Source organism: Lissotriton helveticus, chromosome 5_1 (assembly GCF_964261635.1).
Source record: "Lissotriton helveticus chromosome 5_1, aLisHel1.1, whole genome shotgun sequence".
Lineage (NCBI taxonomy): Eukaryota > Metazoa > Chordata > Amphibia > Caudata > Salamandridae > Lissotriton > Lissotriton helveticus.
In genome coordinates, this window is record NC_136065.1 from 727,013,369 (window position 1) to 727,035,473 (window position 22,105).

General features: G+C 51.4%; 1 protein-coding gene across 6 annotated transcripts in view; it reads left to right on the top strand.

Moving 5' to 3' along the window:
- CCAR1 (cell division cycle and apoptosis regulator 1) overlaps positions 1-22,105 on the top strand; it is a 1,607,854-nt gene that overhangs the window by 638,857 nt on the left and 946,892 nt on the right. For all 6 annotated transcript variants that reach the window (XM_078643192.1, XM_078643189.1, XM_078643190.1 and 3 more), the window contains one exon: positions 20,799-20,912. In XM_078643192.1, the coding sequence (XP_078499318.1) occupies positions 20,799-20,912 (114 nt within the window). The remainder of the gene's footprint in view (positions 1-20,798; positions 20,913-22,105) is intronic.

The window sequence follows — 22,105 nt, forward strand, 5'->3', positions numbered from 1 at the left end:
CATATTTCTTTGTTCCCGTGATCATTCTTGCAGCTGCATTTAGGGTAGAGGTCAGAGGACGTAGGTGAGATTTGGCTGTTCCAGTCAGAGTGGCAATGCCGTAGTCAATTCTGGAGAAGACCAGAGCCTGCGTGGCCTGTTTCAGGTCTTTTGTGGGGAGGAATGGTTTTAGTTTGTAGAGCAGTTTCAGGTTCAGGAAGGCACTTTTGGCAGTTTTTGAGATGTGTTCTTTCATATCCAGTTTGGGGTCAAGGGTGATCCCTAGGGATTTTATGGAGTTCGATGGAACAAGCGGCACATTTAGAGCGTTTAAGGCTTTGAGCCAATCAAGAATTTGGGGGTTATCTTCTTTGTTAGAGATTAGGAGCACTTCAGTTTTTTCCTCATTGAGTTTGAGGTGGTTGGAAGAGAGCCAGAGCCGAACTTCGGCAAGTGTGTGGTTCAGTCTGTGGATGTCCGAGATCGATGTGGTTTCCAGATAGAGTTGCGTGTCGTCCGCATAAAGGTGGAAGGGGATGTTAGCTTTCCTTAGAATTAAGGTGAGGGGCTCCATGTAAATGTTGAAAAGTTGAGGAGAGAGTACAGACCCTTGAGGAACTCCTCTGCTGATGGGAAGAATGTCTGATTCGCAAGTTTTAATTTCTATTCTTTGTGTGCGGTTGTTAAGAAAGGAGGAGAACCATTTTAGGACAGTCTTTTCGAGGCCTGCTCTCTTCTTTAGGACATTGATTAGTAGGGCATGATTGACTGTGTCAAATGCAGCCGATAGGTCTAAGAGGATGAGAAGGCTGCAATGGTTGGAGTCGAGCGACATGTGAAGATCGTCTAGGACGTTAAGTATTGCGGTTTCAGTACTGCAGCCTTTTCTGAACCCTGACTGATGTGGGTCTAGAAGCTTTGTGTTCTCTAAGTGCTGGGAAAGTTGCAACAGCACACATCTTTCCAAGATTTTGGATAGTAGTGGAAGATTCGAGACTGGTCTGAAGTTGTTCATATCCTGTATGTCAAGGCCCGTTTTTTTTGTAGAGGCGTGACTTGACCTATTTTAAGGCAGTCCGGGATGGAGCCCTCGCTCAGAGAGCTGTTGATGATCTTGGCCCAGATAGGGGCTAGAGTGAGCCTCAGGTCTTTGGTCACTTTCGGGGGAAGCTGATCAAGGGAGTGGGTGGAGGGTTTGGCGGAGGTTATGAAATTACTTATCAATTCAACCTGGATAGGTTGGAAGGCGGACCAGCGAGTGGATGTGATTGTTGGTCTTAAATGGGGAGTTGAGGCGGTGTCGTCTGAGGGCAACGTGCTGAGAGATCGGTCGATTTTCGCGATTTTTTCATTGAAGAAGCTGGCAAAGTCGTCACATTGGGATTTGGATGCTACCATGTCTCTTGTTACCGGAATGGAGGTTTGGTTCTTGATAATGTTGAAAAGTTCTTAGGGGCGGTTTTTGGCATTATCAAGGGCCGCGCAGAAGAAGGACGACTTTTTGTTCTTGATGTGGTTGTAGTAGCTTTTGCGGGCTGCCTTAAGCTGGTCCCGGTTGCGTGAGGAGGGGATGGCCCTCCAGGATCTTTCCAAAAATCTTAGGTGTCTTCTTTCATCGTTAATGTCAGAGGAGAACCAGGATCTGGAGGGGATGTTTCTTAGTTTTTTTAGTTTCCTTGGTGCCAGCTGGTCTAAGACGAGCTCCAAGTTGGAATGGTAGAGCGAGGTGAGTTCTGTGGTTGAGAGGGGTTCTGTCGTGGTCGGGAGGAGAGAGCTGAGGCCCTTTTCAAGCTTGTCAAGAGGTACTCTCGATAAGTTTCTGATCCATTTGGGGGATGTTTGTGTGGGAGGGACGGAGAGCGCCGGGTGATTGATATGAAAGAGGATGGCGTGATGGTCTGACCAGTCTACTGGGATGATGTGGTCAATTGAAATTGTCTTTTTATCTGCGATGATAGCATCCAGGGTTGCTCCTCTATGGTGGGTTTCCTCTGTGCAGTGCTGGGTCATGTCAAGGTCATGAATAAGGGTGTTGAGGGATTGAATGAGCGTGTTTTTTGATACATTCCATCTTAGGTTGAGGAATTATAGATGTCTTTATCTTGGGTATGTTCCACAGTGCACCATAGCTACTACTCCTTCTTCAACACTACACTTCACTGACACTATTCACCCGCTGAGGGCAAAATAACAACAGTTGTAGAGTCTGTCCTGGTGCATTATGGGCTAAAAGTGAAATCATAACAGATCTTGTAACCCAAAATCAACTCTGAAAAAAAGCAACTTTTAAATGTCCCCACCCAACACTTGATGGTAGGAGCATGCAAATCATGTGAATCTACAACACTACATGCTGCAAATAGATAGTTATGAGGTAAGGAACATTTTGTTTACACTCAAAGATCAAGCCCCTTCACTTAATTGTTTTTGAGTTTATATTGCTAAGTGGTTATGGTCTTGACCCTTGGAATTGTTAAAAGCAGAGCATGCCCTACATGGATTCAAAGTTGACATGGTTATACACTGGATCTGTGCAGCAATATATTACAATTAAGCCTTCATTGAATCTGGTACTCTGTAGGTTAACACAGAAGATTACTGCAGCAAGAAATAGCTGAGCTGTATTGGGTATAACACTTGTAAACCTGCCAGTTAAAAAAAAAAAAAAAACAACGTGACATTTTCGTGTTACAAAAACCAGACTGCGTTACAATACATGTACATTGACTTTATTTCATGCATTATGCATCATTGGACATTGCTGTCCTTGCATTGGGTGGACACGTGTCCTATGTTTATGCAATCCTGTCAATAAACAATTCCTATGTAGAACTGGGATGCAGAACTGGGACAGTGTTCATGGGACCCAGGGTATATGTAACGGACGGGGTATCGGGGTTGATACGAAACTCGCTTGTTGGTATGTCTGATTGCTGCCGGGGGGGAGGAGGGGGTGGGTCCAGCCATTACGGTCTATCTACGTGTCCCGTGAGGCTCATGGTGATATTGTCGAGCAGCGTTACGTATTTGCTATAACAGGAGAGTTGGCGTTTGTGCTCATGGTCGGGGCTTGTGATTGTGGGTCCTCTGGGGCAGGTGGGGAACCGTCCGGGTTGTCGTGTGTTGGTGGCTGTTTGAATTGGTGCAACTAAAGGACCTACTCCATAGAAATGGGGTGCTTGCGTATCCCCTTCACCTCCTCCTCCCTAATTGTTTCCTCCTCCGCTGCTGCCCATTTGTGTACTGCTCCCACCCATGCCGCAAACGGGGGACCCATGGGGGATCGCCAGTGCATAGCTATACCTCTTTTGGCCAGCAATATTGCCAGTGAGACACAGTGGATTGACACTTTGTGTTGCTTCTGCTTCTGAAAGATTTCTAATGCACAGGCTTCCCAGGTGTTCATATTCGAAAGCCTCGTGAGATCCCGGAGTGTCTTGTGAACATTGCTCCAATACTGCTGTAGTGTAGAGCAACTCCAGAACATGTGGTGGAAATCTGCTTCCTGTGAAAGGCATCTGGGGCAGAGGAACTGGGTGTCTGGGTTAAATCGTTGGGGGCGCTCTGGCGTTTGATACACCCTATGTAGGATGTAGAATTGTATATTTTTAAAGTGTGCGTTTCTGGACACCTTCTTGGGGTATTCGAGGGCCATCTCCCATTCTTTCTCATGCATTTGGCGCACTAGTTCCTCCTCCCAAGTGGCCCACAGGGCCTCCAGGGGTTTGTTTATAAGCTCCCGAATGGCTATATAGAGCCACGTGGTCAGGTGTCGTCCCACCCCATGTGTATGATCGTGTGAATAACCGGATGAGTTGCTGGCTCTCCCGTCGATAGGTCATGGTGCCATCGATAGTTGTCTATGAGTTGTCAGTGGATTAGAAACAGACCAGGGGGGAGGTCATAGTCTTCCATAAGCTGGCGATATGGTCTAAGCTGTCCGTCCTCAAACAGAGACTCTATTTCGGTTAGGCCGTGGTCTGTCCATACGCGGAGCCAACTAGCAGCAGCAGAGGGGAGTACAGAGGCGTCCCTGCCGACATATGGTGTATCCGTTGCATGCATTTGAATGCGTCTCATTCCACTAATGTAGATGTTGCAGTTCCTGCATTATTAGTGAAGTAGTCCTGTATGCTTTGCCCTGTTCGTGTTTGAAGACTTAGTCCGTCAGGCAGTCCCGTGGTAGTCGCCTAGTAAGGGCTGGGGGGGTCTCCAGTGTAATCGCAGAATATGAGCGTCATGATCAGAAATGACCCGGCCATGGTAGTCTGTGTTGAATTTTGGGTATTAGCGGCGCTGAACATAAAAAACTATCTTGTCGGACCAGCAAGTTATGTGGTATGGAGTGAAATGAATACAGGCGGGTCTGTGGATGACGCATTCTCCATGCATCTATGAGTGCCCATTGCGTGACCCAGACTTGAAACCATTCCCTTAGTTTGTGGGCTGGAGAGTGTGTGGGTGGGGGGTGGGATCGATCTAAGGTTAGATTTAGTGTACAGTTATAGTCTCCCCTTAATATCCATGGTATGGAAGCAAGTTGGGCTAATACACCTGTGAGGCGGTCCCAGAACCTGTCTTGCTCGACATTTGGGGCGTATATACTGCCCAGAAGTACTGATTGCCCATCCAAGAGTCCCTCTAGCAGGGCATACCTCCCCTCCTTGTCCACCACTCTTCGGAGTTCCTGGAATGGGGTTCTGGGTCGGACCCAAATCAGCGTCCCACGTGCGTTTGCAGAGTATGACGTGGCACATATGGTTCTGCGCCATTTGGTCTGTAGTTTACCTATTTCAAATGTGGTTAGGTGCGTCTCCTACAAGAACGCGATTCGTCGGTTCTGGCGTTTTGTATATGAGTAAACGGCATAAAGTTTGCTCGGTGTATGAAGGCCCCTAGTGTTCAGTGTTAAGATACTGATGTCTGCGTTCTGCATTGTCATAGCATTTGGTGTTGCCAGTGAGTGCTAATGCAGCGAGTATCGGCTGGAACATACCGCTCGACGAGTCACACCCACCCTGGTAGCCAGGGTGGGTGTGACTGAGTGTACCGCAGAAAGCCTTCCGTCATTGTCATCCTCTCCCTCTGAAGAGAAGAGGTATGGAGCTCGGTCTGTGTCTTCTGCAGGTGGGGAGGCCTGTAGTTACGTCACTGCTAGCAGAATCTCTCGTCGCTCCTTCATAATTTGCTCCAGGTCTGGAGATTCTTGGGTATGGGTCGCTGCCACTATGTTTTTATCGTTGCGTTGCTGTTTCAAGTTGTGTCTCCTGGATCTTGGTGCCTTGAAACTTGGGCCCACATGGTCTCCGCCCTGGGCTGTTGTGCGCAGTGGTCATCCCCTCAATCGTATGCCTCTTTGGCGTTTGCAAAGAAGATGGCAGAGCCACCATGAATAACTTTGAGTCTGGCTGGGAAGAGCAAGGAATGTTGGACATTGTTCACCCGCAATCATCGTTTCACTTCCAGGAACGATGATCTTTGTTGCTGCACCGCCCGTGCGTAGTCAGGGAAGATCGTAATCTGTTTATTTTCTACATGCAGGGGGCCCGATTGTCTGGTGGCTCAAAGCACTGCGTCGCGGTCTTGAAAGTGCAGAAATATTGCCAACATTGGTCTGGGGCGGCTCCCGGCGGGGGTTTGCGGGCTAGGACCCTGTGAGCGTGTTCAATGGAGAAGAATGCCGTGTGGTCAGCGGTAGGGGTGAAAGATTTCATCCATGCTTCCATGTATTCCACGGGATTCGTACCCTCGATTCCCTCTGGGAGTCCCAGTATGCGGATGTTACAGCGCCTCGAGCGCCCTTCCAAATCATCCACTCGCTCTTCCATGGTGGTCAGGCGGCCCAAGACGGTTTGGAGTGTTGCCTGATGTGCCTTGACGGTGGGCTGCAGGTCGGCCATAATCTTCTCTCCATCCTTTACTTTGTCGGCCAGTTTACGATGATCATGCCTTACGGTTGTGTGCTGTGAGGTCCTCTGCTTCCACATTATGCTGTCTGGGAGGGCCCCTCGCACGGTGGGCGCTGCTGGTATCTGTTTAGCGTGTGGCAGAGCCTCCGTTTATAAGGCACTCCGGTGCTGTTCTTGGTTGTTTCGCTGGTTGTGAGGAGCGTGCCGGGCGAGGAAATGAGAATGCACTGGCGCAGTAGAGGGCCCGCCTCCCCGCGGTTCTGGCTCTGCATCAGAAACGTTCAGGTGTCGCCAGGAGGGGGGGTTGCAGTTTGTTGTGTACGCTGCTCAGGGTAGAATTCCAGGCAGGTATTGTGGCAGTTCTGGCTGCCGAATTGAGTGCCTCACCGTGGATGCAGTCTACAGGCCAATGCAGGCGTGGTGTGGATCTCTAGGCCTCCATGTTAGGGTCAGGCATTGTCTGTTCTGGGCGCGTTCCAATTGGCACACACAGTGGTAGAGGGGGTTGCTCTTTCAGCACCAATCGACCCGGGGGTCCGCCCCTCACCTCTTCTTTGTCGCGGCGATGGGTTCACAGTGGGCTCATGGTCTTGTCATCATTCGTGCCAGCCGCTGCGACTCTTGGGCGCCATGTTGGGGTCAGGCGGCCCCTGCGGAGATCAGCTCCCTGGATTGTGGCATGGTCGGAGGTGGGAACCGTCTTGCTGCCCCGGGGCCACCGATGTCAGGGCTGTCCATCCCGGCACCACTCGACTGCACGCCGAGCCCGGACCGTCTTCCGGCTTATGTCCGTAGCGGAAATATGTCGGGCAGCCTCCGGTCCGGCCCCTTTCACACCCCTGAGAGGAATGCTGATGGCGACCGATGTCGAATCATTCTCTCACCACTTCCGTGGTTCTGGCCGCCTGTTCCTCGGCTCGCGCCCATGGTGTGCACCCCTCGGCACTGACCCGGCTACAGTTGAGTGAGGGTGGGCGCCATCTTGCCGCCGAGAATCGGATTCTCTAAAATTACAGTTTGCGCCATGGATCCGCTTGACTGCCGAGTTGGCTGTTCACCGCTCAGTGCTTCACATAATCGGATACCAGGGTATTGGTTCGGCAGCCAGTTTCGACGCTGGAAAGTGGGCAATATGCCAGCCCAGTCGTGGAGCCTCAGCAGAACATGTCTGCCATTGCAGCCTGCTTTGCCATGCCCCCGTTGTCAACCTGCCAGTTATAGCTTTTCTTGACATGTTGTCAGGTCCTGAGCTATTAGCAGTGTATATTAAGTTTACTTACTTCAATACTAAGATATCTCAATACCTGCATATATTTGTAGGGATACTTTTTTTCTTACTCTATATTACTGGACTTGAATGATAAATGTACAATGTATTGCTTCAAGAAAGTGTAGAAAAGTAGTGTTAGTACTGAAGGCAATTATGCTTGTTTTCTCTATGTCAAAAGCATTAAAACCATTTAGGACTTGCTTTTCACTTATTGTATGCGGAGCCAGGATTCACTGCTTGCTCCCCGGATGTTGCCTGCGGTGCCTTTAAATTGGCGTCCGTGGGGCGTGGCCAAGATGGCGAGCTAGGAGGAAGCAACCCTCGTGAGCTCCTGAAGCCCCGGAGCCCGCGCGCTGCCCGTTGCCGCTGATCTCCCCCGGATCAGGCGGAATCAGGCGCCAGGAGCACTCGAGGACGCAGCGACGCCGTCTGTGAAGTCCCGGAGCCCCCCGGTGACCATCGGGAGCGTGCCCGGCGTTCCCCGGCGGCGAGGCCTGCTGCTGCGGCGGGAGCCCGGGCGGTCCGCCCAACGAAGCAGACCAGCGGGACGTGCGGGGGCACTAGCGGGACCGCCGGGGGGGCGGCGCTCCTCGCCTCGAGCTCCCTGAAGAGCGGCGGAGGGACACGCCGCGCCGGGCTCGCGGCCCGCCAGCTGACCTGCGGAGTGCCGGACCTGGGGTGCGAAACTACGCGACCCCGGGGATTTGAGGAGCGGTGGGGCCTACCCCGGAATCCGGCCTTCTGCGCCCGCCACAGCGCCTCGCCCTGAGGGAGGGGCTGGCGCGACGAGCTGCTGGGACTTTGCGCTGCCCTGGACTACTCGGACGGCCTGTGGGGGCCTGGGCACCTCTCCCCCCTCCTGGAACACAGCCGGTGGGCCCTCGGAGGCGCGGCGGCGCCCGGACTCAGAGCCTTGCAGGCGGAGGGGCCCTCCCTCCTTCACTGAACCCCGCGCCGGTCCAGCGCTGGGGCCTACGGGCGCTGACACAGGTAGTGTGGGGTTGTTGGCCTGAGGGGTCAATGACGCAGTTGCAGTGAGGAGCCTACCTGCGTACCACGGACTGGTGCCACCTTGGCAAGCGGCGAGGGACCGCCCGGGCCCTTTCGACCAGGCTTCCTCCCCTCGGGCGCTGCAGGGCCGACGTGGCGGTGAGGCCTGCCTGTCATCCTCCCCTGCCACACCCCCCCTCGTGTTGGCTCTGGGGGGTACTTCACGCTCGGGGCGAGTGCTGCCGCCCTCCTAGGAGTGGGGATGTGGAGGTGGGTCCGCGGCTGCTCCCGGCCCACGGCCTGCAGTAACGAGAGGAGCTGACGGACTCCTCGGTGCCCGCCCTTCATGGTACATTCAGTATTGCGATCTGTGCCTGGCGCCACGATGTCGGGCAACCGTGGGGGAAAGAAGGGCGAACGCACCCTTCCTGACATGCTGAGCAGAGCCGCTCCCCGGCAAGATAGAACCCAGCCTGCCCCGAGTCCCCCGTCTGGCTCCCGGGGGGCCGAGGGAGGAGAACCTCCGGTGACTCGTTCATTTCTGGAGTCGTTGTTCGGCACCCTCAGGGAGGACTTCCAGGCGCTGAAACAGGAGGTGCGGGTGAGGTCCGTGAGGTACGGCGAGAGGTCGATTCCCTGGGAGAAAGAGTGACCGTTGTGGAAGAATCCAGCCAGGCTCGAGATGACGAATTAACGCATCTGCAGCAGGAGGTCCTGCGACTCAGGGACCAGCAGATTGACCTCCAGGCCCACGCAGAGGACCTTGAGAACAGGTCCAGGCGCAACAACATCAGGGTTCATGGCGTTCCATCTGGAGAGGAAGGGGAAGACGTGGCTACGTACCTGGGCGACCTGTTCCGCGCGATTTTGGAAGAGCCTGGGGACTTCCAAGTGAGAATTGACAGAGCGCACAGGGTGGGACCACGTTGCCGGGCCTCTGCACCGGCCCCTGATATTCTGGCCTTCCTGCCGGACTTCCCCTTGAAGGAGCGAATCCTGCGCGAGGCTCGACGTCGCTCACTTTCCGAGATCGCCCAGTGGCGCTGTTTCAGGACTTGTCGACCATCACCCTCCAAAAGCGCAAATCCTTCAAGATAGCCACGGACTTCTTGAGAGAACATGGCACGCAGTACTCCTGGGGTCACCCCTTTCGGCTCATCTTCCGCTGGAACGGCACTCTGCATCAGCTCCGATCTCTTCAGGACACCTGCGATGTGTTGGGGATCACGACGGCTGACAACGACACTCCTGCGCCGTCCCAGCGACGCATCACCAGAGATGGGTGGCAAACTGTCCGCCGGCGACGGTCCTCTGCTGTGCCTGCGCGGCCGCCCTCGCCGACAGCCAGGGCTGAGAGAGACAGCGCGGTCCTGGCGGTTTCCGGAGCTACGGCGCCTGGTGATACGGCCCTGACTGCCTGAGAACACTCCGGGGGGAGATCCAGATGGCCTCATCTTCATAGCAGGTGCGGGGGTTCCGGGAGGGAAGGGGTGGTGGGGGGGTGCTGAAGGTGGCTGGACGTCCACACGAACACTCTACCACAGACTTGTCCATTAGGGACTGGACTGGGACAATGTTCTTCGTTCTAGGGGAATTGGGTTGTTGGGGATGTTGGGGTACCGGGTGGGGTGAGGATGGAAATGTGCTGAGTTTGGAGGGAGGGGTTCGAGACCGCCACGGGTCCGATGGTTTGGGGTGGAGTAGCCAGGTGATGGTTCGGTTAAGGGTTGGATGGAAAGGGCTCTGGGGGATGTACTGGGGTGTCATATTTTCTTGCTGTTCCTCCTGTTGCTTTGCGCCTGGTGCTCTGGGTTGTGGTTCCGATGATGCTTGGCTTCTGCCTTTATTCGGCCTTCTGCCACTGCTTCCCACGACGATTGTTACTGACATAGCTTCGTTGATTGCTGCTCTTGTGCAGCCCGTTAATGGCCCTTAAAGTAGTCACGTTAAACGTGAAGGGACTTAACAACCCGGTTAAGCGCAGAGCGGTTTTGTCCCTCCTTGAGAATGCCCAGGCGGACATCTGCCTCTTACAGGAGACTCACCTCTTGGCGCGAGATTGCATTAGAATGAGATCACCGAAGTTCCCAGTACAGCTCTTCTCCTCGGGGCCCACTAAAACGGCGGGGGTTGCTATCCTGGTCTCCAGTAAATTTAAGGGGAGGTCCTGCACAAGGTAGCGGAGCAGAATGGTAGGCTCCTGGCTTATAGAATCAAGCTGGGGGGATTGTTATTCACAGTGGGTTCAGTTTACAGCCCGAATGACCGCCAGGACACATTCTTACACTCTGCCCTTGAACACATAGCGGCTACACCAGACAGACACATACTCATCGGGGGGGACTTGAATATGGTTTTTGATTCACTCCTGGACAGATGTGCGCAACGCCGCCCGAACTCCGGGGAATTCTCGCAGTTGAGTCGTTCCCGCCTCGGGGATCTCGACATGCACGACCTGTGGAGACGTCTGCACCCCACTACCCGGGCCTATTCTTACTACTCCCATGCTCACAGGACGTATGCAAGGCTGGATCACATTCTGGTTACGGGGCCGATGGCTGAGCTGGCGACGGCTTCCGACATTGGAGTGCTCTCTCTGTCGGATCATGCCCCGGTTTCGGGTTCCTTCCAGCTGCCGCCGGTAGCGCCCTCTCGAGGGGTTTGGCGCCTCAGAGATACACTGCTCCATAGGTCGGCAGTGGTGCAGCGGATCCGCACCGCGATATCGGACTACCGATCCCATAATGATAATGGGGACACGTCCTGCGCGACGCAGTGGGCAGCCTTAAAGTCAGTGCTCCGAGGGGAGTTCATCTCCATCTCGTCTGCAGAGAATAGGGATCGTCGGCTGAAACGGGAGGAGCTAACGACCCGGGTGCGGGAGCTGGAACAGATGCATCAGCGGACTGGGGCCCCCCGGGTTTGGAGGCAACTTAAAGCGACGCGGAAATTGCTCTCCGCGCTCAATATGGATAGGGCGGAATATGCAGCGCTCCGCCTGAAGCATGCATACTACACTGGGGGCGATCGCTGTGGCCGTCTCCTAGCAAACAAGCTTTGTGTGAAGCATCAACGCATGCGGGTTGCGGAACTCTCCACTCCGAGTGGAGTGGGTGCTACGGAGGACCCTCAGATTGCGGAGGGATTCCGCCGCTTCTACGCCGACCTATATGCAGGTGAGCCTCCATCGGTGCTCGCGGAAACTGACTATCTGGACTCCGTTGACCTTCCCGCTCTCACCTCAGAGCAAGCGGAGTATCTGGAGCGGGATATTCGCCCGGAAGAGGTGATTGCGGCTATTTCCCGGCTTAAGCAGGGGAAGGCCCCGGGCCCGACGGTTACTCCCCGCTTTTCTACAAGACGTTCTGTCCGGAACTGGTCCCTCTGTTGACGAAGCTCTTTAACACCTTCGCGGAACCAGGCGCTATCCCTCCGGACTTGCTCAGTGCGACGGTGTCGGTTATTCCCAAACCTGGGAAGGATCGGACGGAGTGCGGCTCTTACAGACCGATCTCATTGCTGAACGTGGATCTTAAGCTTTATACGGGGATCCTGGCGACTCGCCTGGCGCAATATCTACCGGGACTGGTGGACCCGGACCAGGCGGGGTTCGTCCCCGGTCGCCAGACAGTGGATAACACTAAGAGGGTGGTGCATGTCCTGGAGAAGGCCTCCCGCGTCCCGGGGGAGCGTATGCTTTTGTCTGTGGACGTGGAAAAGGCATTCGACCGAGTGCGCTGGTCTTACCTTGAAGGGGTGTTACGCAAAGTGGGGATTGGGGAGAAATTCCGCACGCTTATCTTTAACTGTTATAAACACCCGACCGCGGTGGTGCGGGTCAACGGGTGTAGCTCCGACCGCTTTGAGATTGAACGAGGGACCAGGCAGGGGTGCCCACTGTCCCCGCTTCTTTTTGCTCTCTATATGGAGCCGTTCGCCCAGAGGGTCAGACAGAACCCGAGAGTGACTGGCGCCCGGATGGGTGGCTATGTTCACACCATCAGCCTGTACGCGGACGACGTGATCCTTCTGCTTGAAAACCCAAGAGAGGCACTCCCAGCCTGCGTCGCCGAGTTGGATGCCTTCGCCAAGGTAGCGGGTTTTAAGATGAACATGGGGAAGTCGTCGGCCCTAGACCTTTCCCTTTCTACCGCGACGCGACTCGACTTACAGGGGCGCTTCCCCATGAGCTGGTCTAGAGACCTAATCCCCTATCTGGGTGTCTTATTGGCGCCCTCCCTGCCCGCTATGGTGGCGGCGAACTACACGGCGTTGAGCAGTAAGATGAAAGAGGAGTTGTCCCGCTGGAGCAAAGGCACGCTGTCGCTGCTGGGTCGGGTGGCTGCCGTCAAGATGACTCTTCTACCACAAGTCTTGTACTTGTTTCGAGCGCTACCGCTTCAACCACCGAAGGGATGGCTCCGTCAGGCGCAGGCAGATATAGCCCGCTTCGTCTGGCAGGGTCGCAAACCCAGGCTACGGAGAGCCTTGTCTACTCTGGCTCCGGAGTCTGGCGGCCTTGGTATCCCCGATCTCCAGAAATACTTTCAGGCGGCGCAATTGCGGTACCTGGTGGAATGGAGCAAGTGGGAGTCTGATAGGCACTGGCTTTTTCAAGACCAGGCTGTGGCCGGCAGGACTTTGCAGGAGATACCCTTCATGCGCAGGGCGCATAGACCCCCCAACCTCTACGCGTCCTTGGTCACTCGAGTCCCGCTTAGAGTATGGGACGCGGTGAACATCACACGGGAACTTACTACCTTCCCGTCGCCGCTCACGCCGTTGATTGGGAATCCTGACTTCCAACCTGGGCTAGAGCCTGGCGCGTTCGCACACTGGCAGGCAGCCAGGTGCTGCGCTTTGTTTCACATGTATGGCCCAGACGGGATCGTGTCGTTCCAGGACCTCAGACGGGATTATAGCCTACCTGAGACTGAACGTATGCGATATTTCCAGGTTCGTCACTGGGCACTGCAACCGCAAGTGAGGGAACTGGCAGACCGGAAACTTACGCCTTATGAGATGTGGCTGGCGACTCGCTCCTCGGATGTCAAGCTCCTCTCCGACCTTTATAAGCTTCTGCAACCCCCCGCCTTCCACATCCATAACCCGGGGAGGGAACGCTGGGAACGCGAACTGGGGAGAACTCTGAGCCACAGGGAATGGGACGACATATCTTATCGGGCACGTCACTCCGCATACCACACTGGGCTCACTGAGACTTTCACTAAAATAACCACATATTGGTACTACACGCCTCGGAGACTACACGACATGAATCATGGTCTCCCCGACACCTGTTGGCGCGAATGCGGACAGACCGGTACCCTCACACACATCTTATGGGATTGTCCGTTACTAGGCCCCTACTGGGGAAACATCCTAGACGAGATCGACCAATGTTTCGATATCGAACTGCCTTGCCTTCCGGCCTATGTCCTCTTGGGGCTGCCCAATAGGTTGATGTACCCCCTGAGGTCCAAGAAAGGTAGACAGATCGCAATTGCTCTGGGCTCGGCGATACAAAACATACTCATATTCTGGCGTACCACCACCATTCCCGACATTTCAGGTTGGCTACATAGGCTATGGCATGTTCTGGGTATGGAGAAGCTGTCCCTCACGGTGGCGGGGGAGGTAGATAAATTTGAAGAGCTGTGGCACCCCTTTCTCACTCTGTTGCAATCGGAGTTCAAGGAGATTACTTGTCCCAGGTACCTCAGGCTTCTGCGTTTGACTTCCCTGCCTGATCCGCAATCTTAATCACCCTAGTGGCTAGCTGTACGACGGGAGGCGGGTCTACTGCACTATTACTGAGGGCATGTGACGTTGATCTGGCACATCACCACCCGGGGGAGGGGGGAGGGGTCTCCAAGGGAGGCAGGGGGGTTGTTTTGTTGAGGGGGGGGAGTTTTTGAGGGTTAATCGTCACCGCTTGGGTGCCTAGCTTGTGACCCAGCCGCTTCTTATGGATGTACAGTTTGCTTTTTTTTGATGGCGCTCGGGCTGTGGGGTCCCTGAATGGCATCTTTGTGACGCTGAGTTACTGTTGTTTGTCTTGTTTTATATTACTGCAATAAAATGCTTTAAACCTAAATTGGCGTCCGTCGCACTGTATATTTTTCTTGTACTTTTCTCTTGTGGTTATTGATGCAACTCTGCCCCCAACTGCTTGCTTTTATTTTCCATGTAATCTCAGTCTAGCTGCCGAGGTGTGCCTGTTTTTTCACATACTCAGTTGGTTTAGGTACATTTATTACACTATATTAGGGTTCCCTGTACAGTTTATGAGTTTGCTGGCCTTGTTTTATTTTATTTGTATTCATTATTTTAGTTCTAGTTATTTGCCAGTGGTCTTTTCTATGCCCACTTCATTGCCTGTCTTCCGCCTGACTGTAGGCAGAGCTTTGATTCACTGCTTGCTCCCCCAAGGCACTGTCAACGATGCCGGCAACAAAGATGCACATATCGGGGGTGCTACTTGTGTACCAATGGCAAGATTTTCTTCGGTCGGATGCTCTGCAATCTCTAGGCTGGCAAACATAAATTCTGGACCTCCAACTCTGCAAAGAGGACCACTGAACCATCTAAAAATGTTGTCTCTGGCCCACCGCCATCCTTGAGCCCCGGTAGGAGAGGGGATAAAGCTTAGGAGCCGAGACACCATACATGTCCTCTTTTGAATCCTTATCAGCCGAAATGCACCCAAACCATCTTCTTCATGGCCGCAAACACAGCAACCAAAGTCAGAGCCAAGATCAAAGCTGAAAATCCCCTTGGTGCTGACCTCTGAAACCACCGAGGCTCCCATCCTTGAAGGATTGTCTGAGGAGCTTGAAGCAGAAGCATCTCTTTGTTCGTCCTGAGACATGCAGGATTTCGGCAAAAACTTTTGAGACAAGTCTAAAATACGAAGCACGTCCACACCCAGTTCCTAAGAAACACAGGCATCCGGTAACACCTACTCCAGCTTCACCTCCGCCTACTACACCAAAGCAAGCACTGCCTCTTCAAGTTTATCACTACCCCCCCCCCCGCCCATTCACCACTGTAGGAAGGTAGGATCTGACTGGTACCGCCACTTTCTGCCTGGTGTTTTGCTGGTTTTTTACTAGTCTGACTGGGATCCTGCTAAACAGGACCTCGGTCTATCTGCTCTCTCCCTAAAATTGCTATGCATGTACTTCAGTACACTCCAAATTGGATACTGGGGTACCCTTATAAGTCCCTAGTATATGGTACCCAGGGCCTAGGTACCCCAGAGGCCTCCCATATGCTGAAGCCGGCATAATGCCACCCATGAGAGGTCAGGACAGTAACTGGTGTGGGAGGTATGATTCCACCCTTCAGAAGTGAGCTTCAAGGGGTCACTGGTCTATCCGGTGCCAGCCTTCTCGACCCAGACAGCGCAAAATGGATGCGGCCGACCAGAGACACTTACCTCCTGCTGCTGAGCCAAGCTTGAGCAGGGGAAGGCAGCACAATAGGCATCCTATTAAAGGGAGGTGTGACCACCTCCCAGACAGGATTTAGTGTATTGGGGCAGGGTGGGTGCTCTCTGAGTGCCTGAAAGTCTGCACTTGAGGCACATTTGGTGTCCCTTTGCATAGTCCAGCTCAAACCAGTTCTGGGAGCCATTGGCTCCTGCTCTGGTGCAAAACTGGACAAAGGACATGGCTGTAACCACCCCTCTGTCCTGACCCTCCCCTACGAGCATCCCCCGAATCTGTCCAACCCTCTCCTGTGGGTACAAAAGGGCTTACCTGGCTGTAAGACTTTAGATTTTAAGTGGACAAGATTCTACAAGAAGAAACCACTGACCTTTGACCGTCTGACTTCGACCGAGCCCGACTTCATCTCCCTCTCCGTCCAAAGCTTTGTTTGTGCCCTTGCTTCATACAGGTTCCGTGCAGGACCTGTGGTGCACTAAGGACAATCGAAGGAGTCACTCCCCTGCAACTGCATGCACCGTAACGGAACTGACTGGTCTACTGCTCCTGAGCTCCTGCGAACTCCGAAGATTTCAGCAACATAGGAACTGGGTTTTCGGAGGTCCCTGAAGTTGATCTGCCCTCTCAGCAAGTTTGAGGCCAGTATCCCTCCTGGGGACTGCATAACCGGAACCCCTGTGCATCGCGTCCGTTTGCAGTTGCATATGTTTGTTGGCGATTCCTGAGCTTGTTCATTGGACTACGTGTAATCCTGACTCAGAGGCGTCTTTGCAGCAAAGAACTCCAGCCTCCCTGCACCGAGTGCTCTGTGGGCTGTTACTTTGCAATCTTGCTCGAGGTCCCCTCGCGACTCCCGGTCCTTTGGCCTGTGGGTCCCTCTGAGGGTCATCTTGAATTCTGTTGGACTTTCCTGGTTGCTCCAGACGTGCCCTGATTCCCCATTGCTTGGTGAGTCTCCTGGACCTTGCTGGTCCACACCGTAACCTGCTTGACCTTCCAGCGTGGGTTGCTTTTGCCACGGCTTGTTGGTGCTCCCGCTGGACACTGACCCCTCAGCACTCGACATTCTTCGTGGGACAGCTCACCTCCAGCTCCTGGTCGTCCTCAAAGTCTCCTGGTCCTTGTGTCTTCAGAGTCAAGCATCCTTTCTACGCACCTGAAGCACCCGACATTGGTGGGCATTTGTCTACTGAGCCCCTGGTCACCCATAGGTGACCCAGACTCTGTCCCCTCTGCTTTCTGGTTCCTTCCTCCCAGAATCCAGACTTGGATTCCTCCGGACCCTCTTCACATTCACGGCAGCAGTACTTCTTCACAGCCCTCCATTTAGAACGACAGCGGTTTCCGACACCACTCCAGACCTATGCACCTGGTTCCTTTAGGATAGATAACTCATGTACTACGGTATCCACGGGTGGGGTGGTTCTTCAACCTCTTAAGTTCCAAAGGGTTTGCTCGAAGTCCTCCTTGAAAGGTCCTTAAACTTTAAAACTGCAACCGTTACTGTCCCATAGAATTGTACTGAGCCCGCGGTCATGTTAGCACACTGCACCCGTCCTCCATGGGGTCCCTATCTACTCACCTTGGGTGGTTCCGTGGTGTCCCAACAATTCTACGTTCTCTAGACTGTCTTGACTCAAGTAGTGATTGTTAAACCACTATTTTAGTATATGGTTTGTCTCCCCCTGGAGTCCACTGTGCATTGTGCTACTTACAACTTTTCTGTTGATCTCGTATTGTGTGCTTTGTGTTCTATCCTCGTGTAAGAGGATACTAGAGAATGTTATATTAATAAATGTATATTTTTATATAACTACTGTGTGGTTCTCCTTTCCTTTAGTCAATATAGGAGGTTATATTCTGTTAAAACAAGCTGCTTTACATTCCTTCAAGATTAAGCCTGAAGGCTGCTCTCCACAGCTACCACTAGGACAGCTTTCTAAAGGTTATCTTTGACCTCATACATCATAAGGGTCCTTTGGACTGGTGCAAGATGCCCACTTTAATTAGCGGACAGCATATACCAGGCCAACTTCTCACAACCACAGCCTCACACACCACCACCACCTCCTCCTCCACAATAGAGGCCAGGCCCACCACTGCCTCCTCCTCCCCACCTCCCCCAGGGTCCACCAAAGGGTTAATACACTCCTTCTCAAACCCATACAGCCCACACTGGGGAGGGGGTGGACCATATGATCACGCCACAGGTGCAGGCGGAGGAGATGGCATATGGGAAGATTAGTTTTGAGGCCTCTGAGTAACATGAACTAGAACCGTACCTAGAAAAGACATTGCCCCCAGATGACACTATATCATTCTGAAATATATCAATTTTAGACCTGAGGTCTTAGAGTTTGGAGACTTAAACCTCCCAGAGGAGTGTATGGTTTTATTGCAAGACGCACGTAGACCTACCACACATGCATACACCGCTGAAAAGTGGAGGTGTTTTCTCCCTAATTCCTTGCAAATACTTTGGCTCCCTTTAATGCCAAGGTGCAGCATATCATTTCCTACCTCTTACATCTACAGTAAGCAGGGCTAGCATATACTCCTCTCTTTCAGGATTTCTATAGATAAAGCTATTATTTGGGTCTTAAAAGGATCATATCCCCCCCAAAAAAACTCCAGCACCTGCTTACAACTTAAATATTTAAATGTGGTTATCACCAGGGTGAAGGGACCACCCTTTGAACTGCTCCAGTCATCAGAATTTCAGTTCCTTTCATGGAGGGTAGCTTTTTGTACTTATAAGTTCCCTTTGGCATATAAGTGAGTTACAGTCACTTACAGTTCAATGGCCATTTATTCAAGTATATAGGAACAGAGCAGTCCTTAGCACTAATTCCAAGTTCTTACTTAAGGTTGCCTTTCCTTTCCTTTTGAATTAGATTGTTGAGCTGGCTGTTTCCTTCCAACACCCTGACACTGTGGCAGAGAGAGCCTTGCATACAGTAGATGTTAAATGAGCACTCCTGTATACTATTTATAGGACATTGCAAGATGGATTGTAAAATGTATTCAGCATTGTTATGCTATGATTGAAAGAGTGCTTTCCCTCCCTCCTAGTGCACACTCTATAAGTAAGAAGGGGGCAACATCCCCATAGCTGATATCTGTAAAGCAGCAACTTGTTCCACATCACACACATTCACAAAACATTACTTTGTGGATATAGTAGTGCACCAGCAAGCTGTGGTTGGCCAAACTACATGAAGGACGAAGTCGGCGCCCAGCCATTTTGTGAATTAAGGGAGGAGTCAATACATATTCCCTGACTCGAAGCTTCTTAAAAGAAAAACAACTTGTAATGTACGAGTTCAACACTAGATGGCAGAACTATGCAGAGCATGTGAATCTACAGCACTACACACACCAAACAGATGCTTGCATGACAACATTTTTCTTTCAGAATTTATGCTCCTGGTCCAAGATTTTCAAATAACTTAGAGTCCTGTGATCAAGGTTATCTTATGGTGGAGCCTTTTGGGATTTCTCATTAGCCTTTGAGGGCTTGTCTTGTTTTACTCAACTCCGAGTATTTCACCGTACTACTATTTACCAATTAAAACCAGTTAAAAAAATCCCATTGTCTGTAAAGCCCAGAACTAAGGATGTTCTCTAGGTGCTGGAAGTTGACATGCAACTGTTGCAAATGCTTGTTCATAGTTCTGTGCCCAGTTTGATAATACTACAGGAGGTCATGCAGATGGATTCCAGAACACAGTTAAAGATTAGACAAGAAAAGGGCTCAACTGATCTTTAAGTATTTAAAGACTTTTCAACTAGGTTATTTATAGTAGCAGGCCAGCGACCGCTATGTAAGTCTTTATAGGTGCCAGAAATTAGAGAACTAGCATCTTGAAAATTGACTGACCATGGACACGATTCGCTGGTGGATGAAGTGCCCATCAGACCTGCTAGTTTCATCAGTCTCAAATGTGTGCTACAGGCACCATAAAATAGAATATCTCCAAAGCAGTACAGACAAGGTAGATCAGCTGTAACCACTGGAACACAAATACTTGCCACATGTAGAGGAATGATCTGGTTTCTTTGGGGCAGGAATGAAGTTAAGGCACGCTGCTGGTACTAAGTATCTCTGCAACTGCCAGACTCCAGGTAAGGAACTTACCTGTGCTGGCGATTGTGTCCAGCTGGGCTGCAAGAATCTTATGGCTGCTGGGTAGCGTAATCCCTTAAGGTCACTTCCAGGCAGATTTTCACTTGCCTGGGCCTCATATTAGTCTTTCAGGCAGCAGGGATCTATTCCTTTACATGATGGACAGATTAGAGTTTAAGGGTGATCCCAACAAGGATTCTCCAGTTGTAAGCTTATCTCTAGCCCTTTTGAAGAGTGGCTCCCAGCAATGTTTCTGTCCCAGAGAATTATCTTTTCCCACCCTGGTGTAATCAAAGTCCTGATGAAGTATGTGTTGCTTACTCAAGAGGGATGGTATTCGGTCCACTTGGGCATACTTATGGGATGACAGGGCCAACGAAAGCATATTGTTTCATTTTTCTAGGTGCAGAAATGTAATTATCTCCATCATTACTTCCCTCCTCTCAGTTTGTTTTCACTACCTACACTCTGTCCTCATGCCACATTTGTTTTCACCCCTGCAAGTCTTCTTCGCCTTCTCCTCCGTCACTGACTATGTGTAGGCAGAGATACAAACTAAAAACTCTGCCAAAGTCATCATTTTGGAATGTGCAGTAGCTGATGGGGCCCTGAAGGGCAAACTTCCCATTTCATCTGTGGTAGCTGATAGGGCACTGAAGGGGTTTATCACCACACACTTCCCATTTCATCTGTGGTACGCTAAGAGGCGGATGTACAACTCCTGGAAGACGTGGCACTTGCTTCCAGTGTACAGTGACTTGGAGTCTCAAGTTTTGCCGAGGAGGCCTCCCTTCCTTCTCGCTATCATTCAGAGTTTCCTGGAATGTTAGCTTCTTCCTCTTCGTTCCTCCCAACCAAGTTGCAATTTGTGTCCCCCACCTCATGGTCTTTTTTAGGTGAGAATATATACTTGGGCAGTTTGTTTAGGTGAAAAACATTTAAAACTTCTATAGCAGCCACAAATCTTAGCTGGTTCAATAACAGGAATTCCCTAATAGTCTAAAAAGTATTGGTTTGTTTTCCTATTCAATCTACATGAAACCTTATACGCTATGTTTGCTTAATTCAAATAGGTGATGCTGCTAGCTAGCCCGAGCATGGAGGACATGTATCATAAGTCATGTGCTCTTGCCGAAGACCCTCAAGAACTTAAAGACGGATTTCAGCATCCTGCTAGACTTGTAAAGGTAATTAAACATATTGTCTCAATATACATTTTTTTAACTAGGCATCTGAACTGGAAATGTATGAAGTTTTAGTTCTGTGCAGGCTACTTAATATATGTACGTTTTACAAGTTGTTAAATGAGTTGTGGTAATATGCTATGCTACATTTGTAATATGCTGTCAGGACATATTTGTATTAGTGAGTTTGGCTGGCTGGAAGTGATATTTATTTTGTGTCACACAGTTACTAACTAGTGATGCCACAGTACTGTGCAGGTACACTTTGGATTCAAAGTATGTTTTTCGCATTGAGCAGCCGATCTTCTCAACCGCTCCTAAATGCATGTTCTTTGCTATTTACTGAGTAAGAGTTGTTTGGATGCGAAAGAATATCCGATTTATCCCAGCCTAGTTTATAGTAATACAATGATCTTTACTCTTTGATTTACATAATGTCTGTTGAAAATAGTTTTTCAGTTTCACCAATGTCAGACTTCAGCCCAGCAGGCCTTTCAGCTTTTTAGTGGCCTTGGCGATAGCTCACAATAACAACTTCTAAGACCATCAGGGACAGAGTGTAACTCAGTCCCCTGACCCTCTAGCAATCAAGGCCACACAACGTTTTAGTTTGTGCTTTCTTGCACACAGCCACCCTTTTGGATGCAAGATCGTACATTTCTTCCAAGGGTACCACGCCATCAACTCAGACAAGTAGAGTCTTCAAATTGTCCATCGGGCTACGCCCTCTCATTTCTTTTCTCCTGCCACACCTTCCAACACCAGGGTTGACAATGGAGGATGGCCAGTCATTTTTTGCACCTGGAAGTGCATGCCACAGGGGTTATAGAGAGAGTTGTAGGATCAGAGGTAGAAGCTGGATGTTACTCCTGCTACTTTGGTTGCTGAAGAACAGAGCCCTTTGTCCTATTTTACATCTTCCCCCTCTCAGTGCCCATCTTCAAGATGCTAACACTAGCTTGGGTCCTGTCTGTCCTTGACCTCTGAGACTGGACTGTGGCATTGGACCTCAGGATGCTTATTTCCATATCCATGTCCAGCAGGCCAACAGGCACTACCTGTGATTCACAGTGGGCTTGAACTATTACCAGTTGGTGGTGCTTCCTTTTGGCCTAACCATTGCCCCATGATTGTTCACAAAAGTGTTGGTGGTAGTCACAGCACAACTTTGGAGGTTAGGGGAATCATTGTTTCCC